Source organism: Salmo trutta, chromosome 12 (genome assembly GCF_901001165.1).
Source record: "Salmo trutta chromosome 12, fSalTru1.1, whole genome shotgun sequence".
NCBI lineage: Eukaryota > Metazoa > Chordata > Actinopteri > Salmoniformes > Salmonidae > Salmo > Salmo trutta.
In genome coordinates, this window is record NC_042968.1 from 20,568,419 (window position 1) to 20,581,201 (window position 12,783).

Consider the following 12,783-nt stretch of genomic DNA (forward strand, 5'->3'; position numbering starts at 1 on the left):
CTCCTTACCTTCAGGCTATGCTCAAACCCTACGTCCCAACCCAAGCACTTCATTCAGCCACCCCTGGTCTGTTAGCCCTCCCACCTCTAAGGGAGGGCAGCTCCCGCAGCCCAGTCAAAGTTCTTCTCTGTCCTGACACCCCAATGGTGGAACAAGCTTCCCCCTAAAGTTAGGACAGCGTTCCCTGCCCCTCTTCCGAAAACCTCTGAAACCCTACCTCTTTGAAGAATATCTTAAATAACTCTCATGTACCATCTAAACTGCTGTAAAATATATTTTTCATCACCAAAAATATTGTATTTTCAGCTGTTTGAAGCTGGTGTACGAAACCGAAAGTAAAAGATGCAAAAACGAAACTTATGCACGGGAAGCATATAAATAGTGCACATGGAACAGATCTATCACTTCTTAGACTTGCTTTCAATGCGATTTACAGATCTATAACTCACATTTCTATGAGAATTTGGTCGGGTTGCCCAAAAAGTTACATATTGCAGCTTTAAATGTTGTATATATCTGTCTTTTGACTACAAAAAATGTCAACCATGACCTACAGTATTTGTAGTTTCCCTGACCTTCTCTAATGCAGAATGTTGTTTGTAATGAATACTGTTATATAATAGTGGTCATACAATATCATATGAATTATAGGAAGTACAGTACCAGTCAAAAGTTTGGACACACCTACTCATTTCAGGGTTTTTCTTTATTTGTACTATTTTCTAAATTATAGAATAGTAGTGGAGACATCAAAACTATGAAATAACACATATGGAATCATGTAGTAAGCAAAAAGTGTTAAACAAATAAAAATCTATTTTATATTTGAGATTCTTCAAAGTAGCCACCCTTTGCCTTGCTGACAGCTTTGCACACTCTTGGCATTCTCTTGACCATCTCCACCTGGAATGCTTTTCCAACAGTCTTGAAGGAGTTCCCACATATGCTGAGCACTTGTTGGCTGCTTTTCCTTCACTCTGCGGTCCAACTCATCCCAAACCATCTCAATTTGGTTGATGACGGGTGATTGTGGGGGCCAGGTCATCTGATGCAGTACTCCATCACTCTCTTTCTTGGTCAAATAGCCCTTACACAGCCTGGAGGCGTGTTGGGTCATTATCCTGTTGAAAAACAAACAATAGTTCCACTGAGCACAAAACTGATGGGATGGTGTATCGCTGCAGAATGCTGTGGTAGCCATGCTTGTTAAGAGCGCCTTGAATTCTAAATAAATCACAGACAGTGTCACCAGCAAAGCACCCCCACACCATCACACCTCCTCCTCCTCCATGCTTCGCCATGGGAACCACACATGCGGAGATCCTCCGTTCACCTACTCTGCATCTCACAAAGACATGGCGGTTGGAACTTTGGACTCATCAGACCAAAGGACAGATTTCCACTGGTTGAATGTCCATTGCTCGTGTTTCTTAGTCCAAGCAAGTCTCTTCTTCTTATTGATATCCTTTAGTAGTGGTTTCTTTGCAGCAATTCGACCATGAAGGCCTGATTCACGCAGTCTCCTCTGAACAGTTGATGTTGAGATGTGTCTGTTACTTGAACTCAATTTCTGAGGCTGGTAAATTTATACCCCAGACGTTAATGGGTATCTGTAGGACGAATGTACAGTCGAAGTCGGAAGTTTACATACACTTAGGTTGGAGTCATTAAAACTCGTTTTTCAACCACTCCACACATTTCTTGTTAACAAACTAAAGTTTTGGCAAGTCGGTTAGGACATCTACTTTGTGCATGACACAAGTCATTTTTCCAACAATTGTTTACAGACAGATTATTTCACTTATAATTCACTGTATCACAATTCCAGTGGGTCAGAAGTTTATATACACTAGGTTGACTGTGCCTTTAAACAGCTTGGAAAATTCCAGAAAATTATGTTATGGCTTTAGAAGCTTCTGATAGGCTAATTGACAACATTTGAGTCAATTGGAGGTGTACCTGTGGATGTATTTCAAGGCCTACCTTCAAACTCATTGCCTCTTTGCTTGACATCATGGGAAAATCAAAAGAAATCAGTCAAGACCTCAGAAAAGAATTCCAGGCTTCCACAAGTCTGGTTCATCCTTGGGAGCAATTTCCAAACGCCTGAAGGTACCACGTTCATCTGTACAAACAATAGTACGCAAGTATAAACACCATGAGACCACGCAGCCGTCATACCACTCAGGAAGGAGATGCGTTCTGTATCCTAGAGATGAACGTACTTTGGTGCGAAAAGTGCAAATCAATCCCAGAACAACAGCAAAGGACCTTGTGAAAATGCTGGAGGAAACAGGTACAAAAGTATCTATATCCACAGTTAAACGAGTCCTATGTCAACATAACCTGAAAGGCCACTCAGCAAGGAAGAAGCCACTGCTCCAAAACAGCCATAAAAAAGCCAGACTACGGTTTGCAACTGCACATGGGGACAAAGATCGTACTTTTTGGAGATATGTCCTCTGGTCTGATGAAACAAACATAGAACTGTTTGGCTATAATGACCATCGTTATGTTTGGAGGAAAAAGGGGGATGCTTGCAAGCCGAAGAACACCATCCCAACCGTGAAGACAAGTTGGGTGACAGACAGACATACACCACGGAGTGATTGACCAAACATGAGTAAACACAGTCACAAAGCCCAATTATCTTATGTTAACAATCCCTCAAGCCCCTTGAAAGAAATGCTAAGTAACATGACCTGGCAAGAGATGAACAATGACTGCACCATTAGATATTTAAAGCACTGTCCGTCTGTCATCTTAAACACTGAAGGAGGGACTGGTGCACGTCACAAAATAGATGGCATCATGAGGAAAGTAAATTATGTGGACATATTGAAGCAACATCTCAAGACATCAGTCAGGAAGTTAAAACTTGGTCGCAAATGGTCTTCCAAATAAACAATGACATCAAGCATACTTCCAAAGTTGTGGCAAAATGGCTTAAGGTCAACAAAGTCAAGGTATTGGAGTGGCCATCACAAAGCCTTGACCTCAATCCTATAGAAAATGTGTGGGCAGAACTGAAAAAGCGTGTGTGAGCAAGGAGGCCTTCAAACCTGACTCAGTTACACCAGTTCTGTCAGGAGGAATGGGCCAAAATTCACCCAACTTATTGTGGGAAGCTTGTGGAAGGCTACCTGAAACGTTTGACCCAAGTTAAACAATTTAAAGGCAATGCTACCAAATACTAATTGAGTGTATGTAAACTTCTGACCCACTGGGAATGTGATGAAAGAAATAAAAGCTGAAATAAATCATCTCTCTCTCTACTATTATTCTGACATTTCACATTCTTAAAATAAAGTGGTGATTCTAACTGACCTAAGACAGGGAATGTTCACTAGGATTAAATGTCAGGAATTGTGAAAAACTGAGTTTAAATGTATTTGGCTAAGGTGTATGTAAACTTCTGACTTCAGCTGTATATGGTTGGATCAGGAGGAGCCAGGGGGCTTTGGGAGGTGCTGAGTAGAGTAGAGTCAATCACATGATTGCGGTCACTGATAATGGTGGACAGCTGTGGATTAGTGAGGAAGGGGGTCGAGGTCAGGTTAGGTCACATTAAGGGAGAAGGTACAGTTTATTGCCCACATCACTTAACGTCCTGCCTAGTAATAAATATGTAATATTTAGAGGGAAGGAGACTCCTCCCAAATTGGGGTATATATACTACCACTGGTGGAAATATGTTTTTGTCTTATGCAGCTGTATGACCCAACGGGTAAATAAACTTTGTTTAAGCTTTTCTAATAGTCATTGAGTTTTACTTGGTTCATTTAGAACCTAACACCATAATATGGACTTGGTCTGTTACCAAATAGGGCTATCTTCTGTATACCACCCCTACCTTGTCACAACACAACTGATTGGCTCAAACGCATTAAGATGGAAAGAAATTCCACAAATTACATTTTAACAAGGCACACCTGTTAATTAAAATGCATTCCAGGGGAGTGTGCAGAGCTGTCATCAAGGCAGAGGATGGCTACTTTGAAGAATCTCAAATATAAAATATATTTTGATTTGTTTAACACTTTTTTGGCTACTAGAATTTACATATGTTCCATATGTGTCATTTCATAGTTTTGATGTCTTCGCTATTATACTACAATGCAGAAAATAGTAAAAATAAAGAAAAACCCTGGAATGAGTATCTGTGTCCAAACTTTTGACTGGTACTGTGTACCATCATATGTCTTACCCGGTTGTACAGTACAATAGCATACAAATTGGATGACTTAACTTATCATACATCTTGGAGGATGTATAGTATTATATTTCTTTCTCTGAGACCAGGTTGTTCGTTGCCCAGTAACAACAAAGGAGATCTCCTCTAAAAACAAAAAATGGCAACCAAATTTCTTTTTTTCGGGTTTTCCTCTAACCCCTCCAATGAAACATGTTGTTTGGGACAAACAATCAAATGCACGGGACTCTCTGCTGCCTCGTGCCAGATGTCGTCTATCAAGGTGCCAGAGGGCAGGAGGGGGGAGGGAGGGTTTGGCGCTGGGTAGGGCAACAGCTGGCTCACACTGAGGACACACCTCTGTTTTGTCCCATATATACCTGTGCTGATACAGCCTGTAGTTTCAGGGTCACAGCCACACTCAGAGCAGGTTAAAGAGCATCACTGTCTCAGTACTTACTCAGCCACCACCATGGGGAATTGCAGCCAGGGATGCAAAGACTGTTTCTGTCGGCAAAAGAACACCAACATCCGTCTTACACTGCCAGTAGTCTGCTTCGTCTGGCAGATCGCCATGATCATCCTCTTCGGAGTCTTCATCCGCTACGATGAGGAGTCGAACACACACTGGGTAGAGACCAAGGCCCATAACAACATCACCAGCGACATAGAGAATGACTTCTACTTCAGATACCCCAGTAAGTAGATTCCTAATCACTGGACTGCCTGGTGCATCCTTTAGGTTGACAATATACAGTAAATATATGATTCATGGTTTCATCTTCATTGAAATGATAAAGAGTCAGGTTATTAATAAAAAGTATGCTTGCTGTTTGATCAGATGACAACCTTTGATCTCTACGATGTTTGACAATTTCCCCCGGGAAATCCCCTGGACAACGATCTCAGTCTCAGTTATTTTGAAAGCATCTATTCATTAATAATGGACTAATGCAGTAGCAGTCCAAATTTGCCTCTCTAACTTGGGTTAAAACTACGTATCCTCTTTACCACATGTTGGTCAGTGCTTATTTCCAATTTGTCTGATTCTAGCTTGGTTTATACCAGCTTGTGATAATGCATATTTTCTTATAGCCAGGCTGAATGAGTGACAAGTTAAGTTTGCTCGTGATGTTATGTGGCATCTGTTTCCTCTTGTAATATGATGTGTTTTGATTTGTCAGGGATAATATCCTACCTGTAGCTCTGGCATGTAAACTGATAGGGTGTGTATCCTAAACGTGCTAATCTGATGATGACATATCCAGTTGAACATGTCGAGTTAACAGCTTTAAAACTTCGACCAAATGGTACAGAACATCAGGACTGATTTTTATCAAAAACTATGCAACTACTGAGAGCTCCTTGCATTGGATGCAATAACATGTTGCATTAACTATTAGGATTTATTTCACACTTTGAATAATTATGTCGCTCTCCCCCTTTCTCTTTATCCATCTCTCTCTTTCTCTATCTCACTCATTCTTCTTCTAACCCTCCTCTCTCCAGGCTTCCAGGATGTCCATGTGATGATCTTTGTGGGTTTCGGGTTCCTCATGACTTTCTTGAAGAGGTACAGCTTCGGTGCGGTCGGCTTCAACTTCCTCATTGCCTCCTTCGGCCTGCAGTGGGCTCTGCTCATGCAAGGCTGGTTCCACTCTCTAGACCCCCAGACAGGAAAGATCTTCATCGGTATTGAAAGGTATGCAACCGCACTGATGTGCATCTATGAGGCTGCAATTTGTTCAGTAATTAGAGTGAGAACTGATGAGGTATGCACACGCATAGGAGAGGGGAGGAGGCTTAATCAGTGAGTTGCTACTCATACTGAGACAATGGCAGAATGGTTATAGGAGCAATAGACTGTACCATAGAAGCTGTCACCATGGGTTAAGCAGTGATGGGTTAAACCAGGTACGGGCAACTGGCGGCCCATGGCCATCATATTATTATTATTTTTTAAACTGGGGGGGACTCAGTCGGGGTCTCAACTTACTATTGAGAGTTAGAATAATAGAATAAACTAGTGCAATTTCAAAATGTGGTTGTGCATCAGCAGTCACTCGATTAGCCCATGTCAGCTACATATTTTAGATTGGTGAGTCAGTCTAGCGGCCAGCTATCTAGCATGATCGTATTACCGACCGGTGTGGGGCCCATCGATGCAAATATTTGCCTCCACCCCATGGCAAAATGTGTAGAATTGCTGCAAACTTGCTTAAGAACTGCAACATTTTCTCTATGTCCCATGCCAAAATGTGCTGTATTGCAGGAAATTTACTTTAAAATGTAAATGTTTTCTCTTCGCTGTCATGGGGGGGGGGGGTCACCCCCATCAAAGTTGCCCCTCCCTGGGTTCAACTGATGGATGGGTTCTTGTTCTAAGAATCTCAATAACAAGAGGTGGGGAGGTTGTAACCATTTAGGTTGACTTCATCACAAATATCATTATGTTTGAGACTTATCTCCCGTGGTATTCATCTTGTAGGGCAGACTATAGCTGAGAGAAAGACCTGAAGGAGGATTACTTACTGATCTAGTCATTCAGGTTTTACTACTGTATACATGACTGACTCTCTCACACGACTCTCCAGTAATAATCTGTCTCCACCCCACCCACCTGTGTCTTCTATCTGCAGTCTGATCAATGCTGACTTCTGTGTGGCGGGCTGTCTCATAGCCTACGGGGCAGTGCTGGGTAAAGTCAGCCCGGTCCAGCTGTTGGTTATGACCCTGTTTGGTGTCACTCTGTTCGCTGTGGAAGAGTACATCATTCTGAACTTACTTCATGTGAGTCCCATCAAGCACTCTCTGGGCGTACAACTATTAAATTAAACACCCTGCATTAGCCATGGCTGGATTCATTTAATTCACCCTATAACCCTGATATAGTAACTTATTTATCTAACCTCAATGGCCTGCAGCCACGTAATCACATGGTTTGGTACACCTGGTAACAAATGACTGTTTCTGTCTCCACAGGCTAGGGATGCCGGTGGCTCCATGGTTATTCACACCTTTGGAGGTTATTATGGTCTGGCCATCTCTTGGGTCCTTTACCGACCTAATTTACACCAGAGCAAGCGTATGCAGGGCTCTGTGTACCACTCCGATACCTTCGCCATGATCGGTGGGATAGTTGTCCATTGCATAAACATACGATTGCTTCTGATTTGCTCTGTGTGGGTTTCAAACCCTCTGGTGATGGTGACCTATCTTTAGTTTGTAGAAGTTTTCTGTCATGGAACTGTTCCTGTTCTGAAGTGTGTGTGTGATGATCGGTGTGTTTTAACTGTGTTGTCCCTTCTCTCTCCTCAGGCACACTGTTCCTGTGGATGTTCTGGCCCAGTTTCAACTCGGCCATTACTGACCATGGAGACGGTCAGCACAGGGCAGTCATCAACACATACCTGGGCCTGGCCTCCACTGTCCTCACCACAGTGGCCATCTCCAGCCTCTCTCAGAAGACTGGCAAGCTCGACATGGTAAGGAACCATCGCTATGTGTATGTGTTTGAATGTGTGACATTCTCTGTAACTGTGTATTTGTGACACTAACTGATGACCTCTCAGTCTGCATAATCCTCCTCTGCGCTCATCTTGTTGACTGACAAGTTTGCGTGTCATGACTGGTGCTCTCTCTTGCTTAACAGGTGCATATCCAGAATTCCACCCTGGCTGGGGGTGTTGCCTTGGGGACAGCGGCTGAGTTTATGATCTCTCCCTACGGCGCTCTGATCGTGGGCTTCTTCTGCGGCATCATCTCTACCATGGGCTACATCTTCATTTCTGTGAGTCTCACCCCTGGCCTCTCACAGCTTGAAGCTACAATGTCTTGTTTTGTAGGCTTAGTAGGTTCTGTCCAAAGAAAGTCATGACAACTCTTACAACTCTTATTTACTTCTTGTGAATGATGTTGAGCCACACAAAAAAAGGTATAGCACTCTAAATGGCTGCCGAATCTGTATTGGGCAGATTCCTTTGCCATAAACGGTAGTACACTATTTGGGTGTGTTGTTAAACCTTTCCCTGTCTCCTCCCAGCCCTTCTTGGAGAAGACACTGAAGATTCAGGACACGTGTGGAATACACAACCTGCACGCCATGCCTGGGGTGATTGGCGGGATAGTTGGAGCCATCACTGCTGCAGCTGCCAGCGAGTCAGTCTACGGAAAGCAGGGGTGAGCCAGGAGACCCGAGGGCCTAAGGCTACACAGCCAAACCACATGAACCTGAACATGTATCCTTGTTACCAGACAATCAGAACACATATTCCCCCACAACCTCTCATCAACCAATCATATAACACAGTTACTGTATGTCACAGGACATATCTTAAACGATTAATATTATTTTACACCAAACAATTTATGTCAGTTACAGTTTAGGCTGTAGTCTGACAGTTAGTTGGAAATATACAGAGTCATTAGAAGACTCAACATAAAGCCTAAATATGGGACACAATCTGATTCTGTACATTGTTCTTTTCTGTCCAGGTTGATCAACACGTTTGACTTCACTGGAGACTTTAAGGACAGAACCGTGTTAACTCAGGGTGGATACCAGGCCGCTGGCATGTGTGTGTCCATCGTCTTCGGGGTTGTAGGCGGAGCTATAGTCGGTGAGTTTGGCCGCGACAGCCTAGCATCAGAGATAGGGAGGAGCCATGGGCATATAAAGGGTGACCTAGAGGTGACATGGGCGGTGTAGGGGGTGACGTACTTGAAGGAAAGGGACTGAAGTTAAACGCTATCTCCTCTGTTCACAGGTTCCATCCTGAAGTTACCCATTTGGGGTGATCCTGCTGATGAGAACTGCTTCGATGATGAGGTGTACTGGGAGGTAAGGGAACCAGCCACTCATCCCCTGCTGTTCACAATACAACCACTGGGTGGTGCCATTGTCTTTGATTTAGTGTCACGTGACGACCTACAGACCACCTTTGAGATCTACATCAGAATTTTTATGACTAAATGGAGAAAAAAAAGATCAACTATAGTAGTCAATACAACTATTGCATTACACTGACCACACTGAAGACATTTCACACAAGTAGGACAATAAAACCTAAATCACCTATGATTCTTCACAGCTCCCTGATGAAGAGGAGGAGCATCAGGAGAGCATCCCTCCCATTCTGGAGTACAACAACCACATGATCCACAAGCATCAAGACCTGTAAGTCCATTCAGCATGCTCTGTTTGACCATATCACAAAAATCGTTAGTGATTTGTTGAAGTTATAATCAAGGATTAGTTTTAAATACAGTACTTGTTTATAGATAATCCAATCTTTTCTCAAACCATTATGTTCTCTGTTTATTGTAATGACTAATCATTCCACAAGAGAGAGCAGTGTAGGGAAAAATGTGTGTTTTTCTTTCTAAGTCTGTGATGTTTTGCTCTTATCCTAATAGATCTGAGTCCAACTTCTCTGTGGAACACTGTGAAAGCTAAATACAGAGGTGTGAGGACACCACTACCCAAGCACGTGCTGACGGACCACGGAATTACCACGGAAATCCAACAGACAACCGCACTCCCCCTAAATGAAGACACCAATACAAGGCACATTTAAAACATGCTTTCTTGCGTCTTATGTTAAGGTCATTACATACATTTGAAGCCATTAGATACTGTAGGTGCCTCCCCCCACCACCCACACCATTAGATCACATACACTTCCTAGATGGTTATGCACTGGCACGGAACACTCTGTCCTGAATTCTGGTCAAATACGAATCTATTAAAAGGACCTCAAAGATCTGCACTTAATCCACATTATGTCCAACTATAACCTACTACACAAAATGGCCAATAGAGCTTTTCCTGAGCATTGGTATACTGTGTTTTATATATATATATAAAACAATCACACACTGTGAAATCTTTGATCACAACCACTGAATTGAATGAGGTTGAGGAAATTATCTTTTATGAAATCACTTTGGCCAATCCTCATTCTGTGGCCTCGTATGTTGTACATTTTCTTTTCAGAGAATTTTTTATTTTAATACAGCCGGTGTATATGTGAAGAGGACGGTAGTTTACTTTTAGTTAAAAGTGAATATTTTGTCTATTGTTCTCTGAAAAACCCCAAAATGGTTTTGCTCTATTTTCACAATGCAGGAGTACCCTTTGAGTCCCCAATTTAATCATTTTCTTTGGTTAAATACTTTAAATCGTTATCCCAAACAAAGAGTCAGTGATGAGTTGTAGAAGTACATTTAAACTTTACTTGAACGTTTTTGGTAACATAATGCATTTAAACAGCTTTTAAAGCTACGTTTATGCAAACACATTTTCATCTCTATTGATTGAATGTATCCCCTGCCTTCTGAGATGCTCTCTGTCTTCCACCTGTTATGTTTTTACTGTACTGTTGTCTGAGTGACAGAAGTTTAGATGTTTTATGTAAATCTTATTCTATACTCAAAATCATGTTTATTTAAATGTTGCTACTCATGTAACTTAACAAATAAAATGTGATGTTAGATATACTGTGTTTGCCTCTTCTCCTTGATAGCTCCACAGTCATGTAAGATGGATGAAAGGATGTGTATATCTGATGTCATGCTCAGTGTGAAGGAGAAGATACTGTACGTAAGATGTACATACAGACCAGCATGATCAACATGTACTGTAACAGCTGGGACCTTTTGAATGTCCACCACTATGGCGAGGTAATGAAGGGCTAAAATCAATGACCTGCTATCCTTTTAAAAGGCAACTGCAGTCAGCAATTTTGGAGAGGGGAAACGCTTTTCACTGTTACTTTTTCGCAGCAGGTTAGGAAAATTTGCGTAGCACGTTAGGAGACTAAGGTTAAGAAAAAGGATTGGGGTCAGAGTTAGCAAAAACAAACCTGCTACAAAAATCACTTTCTATGGAAGGGCCGTGAAAAGTGTCCCCCTTTTGGAGAGACTACTGCTATGGGGCCGACACCATGTGACCATGTCTGTTTGATGATGATGACTTGTTTGATTGTTTGAAAGTCATGGTAAGTCTACTTCAAATCAGTAATATCATTGAAATTGATATTATGAATCCTGTAAATATTGACTAGGTGTAACACGATGCTTTGGGACAGACTACAGCTAAGGAGAGTTTGAAAGGAGTTTTATGTAAGTTGCCTCTGAAATTGATCTAATGTCTGTATATTTGCAAGTTTAAATGTGACTAACTGGCATTTTCATGTATCTTCTACAGGCTTAATACAGCAGCTGTATTTTAACCTTGATAAAACAGTTTTTTAGTCTAAAGCCACTAACCCAAAAGTTTTACTATTTAATTGTATTGAGTACATTCTTGGTTAGAGTTCAGGTAGGCCTATCTCTGCCTGTTTTTTGAGTGCTCCAACTTGTTTAACAGGAATTGGTCATTTTTGGGATGTTTTTCTTGGGCTATCACTATATTATTGGTTAGGCTAGTGCTTCAGTGATAACTTAAAGGTGTGTTTGAAAAGTGCGTTGTGCTCAAGTGTTTTCCTCATAGAAGTGCTGTGAATCACTATTTTCTAGTCCAATTACTCTGAGCATGTCACAAGTGTAGAGAGGGGTAGGCAGGAGGCAGTCTCAGGTTTAGAACTACTGAGTTTATTAAAGCACAGATATATATATATATATACTGCCGTTCAAATGTTTGAGGTCACTTGGAAATTTCCTTGTTTTTGAAAGAAAAGCAATTTTTTTTGTCCATTAAAATAACACTGAATTGATCAGAAATACAGTGTACAGTCGTGTCCAAAAGTTTTGAGAATGACACAAATATTAATTTCCACAAAGTTTGCTGCTTCAGTGTCTTTAGATATTTTTGTCATATGTTACAATGGAATACTGAAGTATAATTACAAGCATTTCAAAAGTGTCAAAGGCTTTTATTGACAATTACATGAAGTTGATGCGAAGAGTCTATATTTGCAGTGTTGACCCTTCTTTTTCAAGACCTCTGCAATCCGCCCTGGCTTGCTGTCAATTAACTTCTGGGCCACATCCTGACTGATGGCAGCCCATTCTTGCATAATCAATGTTTAGAGTTTGTCATAATTTGTGGGTTTCTGTTTGTCCACCCGCCTCTTGGGGGTTAACCACAAGTTCTCAATGGGATTAAGGTCTGGGGAGTTTCCTGGCCCTGGACCCAAAATATCGATGTTTTGTTCCCCGAGCCACTTAGTTATCACTTTTGCCTTATGGCAAGGTGCTCCATCATGCTGGAAAAGGCATTGTTCATCACCAAACTGTTCCTGGATGGTTGGGAGAAGTTGCTCTCGGAGGATGTGTTGGTACCATTCTTTATTCATGGCTGTGTTCTTAGGCAAAATTGTGAGTGAGCCCACTCCCTTCGCTGAGAAGCAACCCCACACATGAATGGTCTCAGGATGCTTTACTGTTGGCATGACACAGGACTGATGGTAGCGCTCACCTTGTCTTCTCTGGACAAGCTTTTTTCCCAAACAGTTGGAAAGGGGATTCATCAGAGAAAATGACTTTACCCCAGTCCTCAGAAGTCCAATCCCTGTACCTTTTGCAGAATATCAGTCTGTCCCTGATGTTTTTGAGGAGGAGATGCACTGCAGTACTTTATGCAGCTGGTG

General features: G+C 41.9%; 1 protein-coding gene across 1 annotated transcript; it reads left to right on the top strand.

The window, feature by feature from the left end:
* Positions 1-4,589: 4,589 nt before the first annotated feature.
* LOC115203146 (ammonium transporter Rh type C) lies at positions 4,590-10,688 on the top strand. Its single transcript, XM_029767556.1, has 11 exons — positions 4,590-4,890; positions 5,702-5,894; positions 6,832-6,982; positions 7,175-7,322; positions 7,511-7,677; positions 7,845-7,982; positions 8,235-8,371; positions 8,687-8,811; positions 8,959-9,032; positions 9,283-9,368; positions 9,608-10,688. Exons 1-11 carry the CDS (start codon positions 4,665-4,667, stop codon positions 9,645-9,647), a joined length of 1,485 nt encoding a protein of 494 aa, XP_029623416.1. The 5' UTR covers positions 4,590-4,664; the 3' UTR covers positions 9,648-10,688.
* Positions 10,689-12,783: the final 2,095 nt, after the last annotated feature.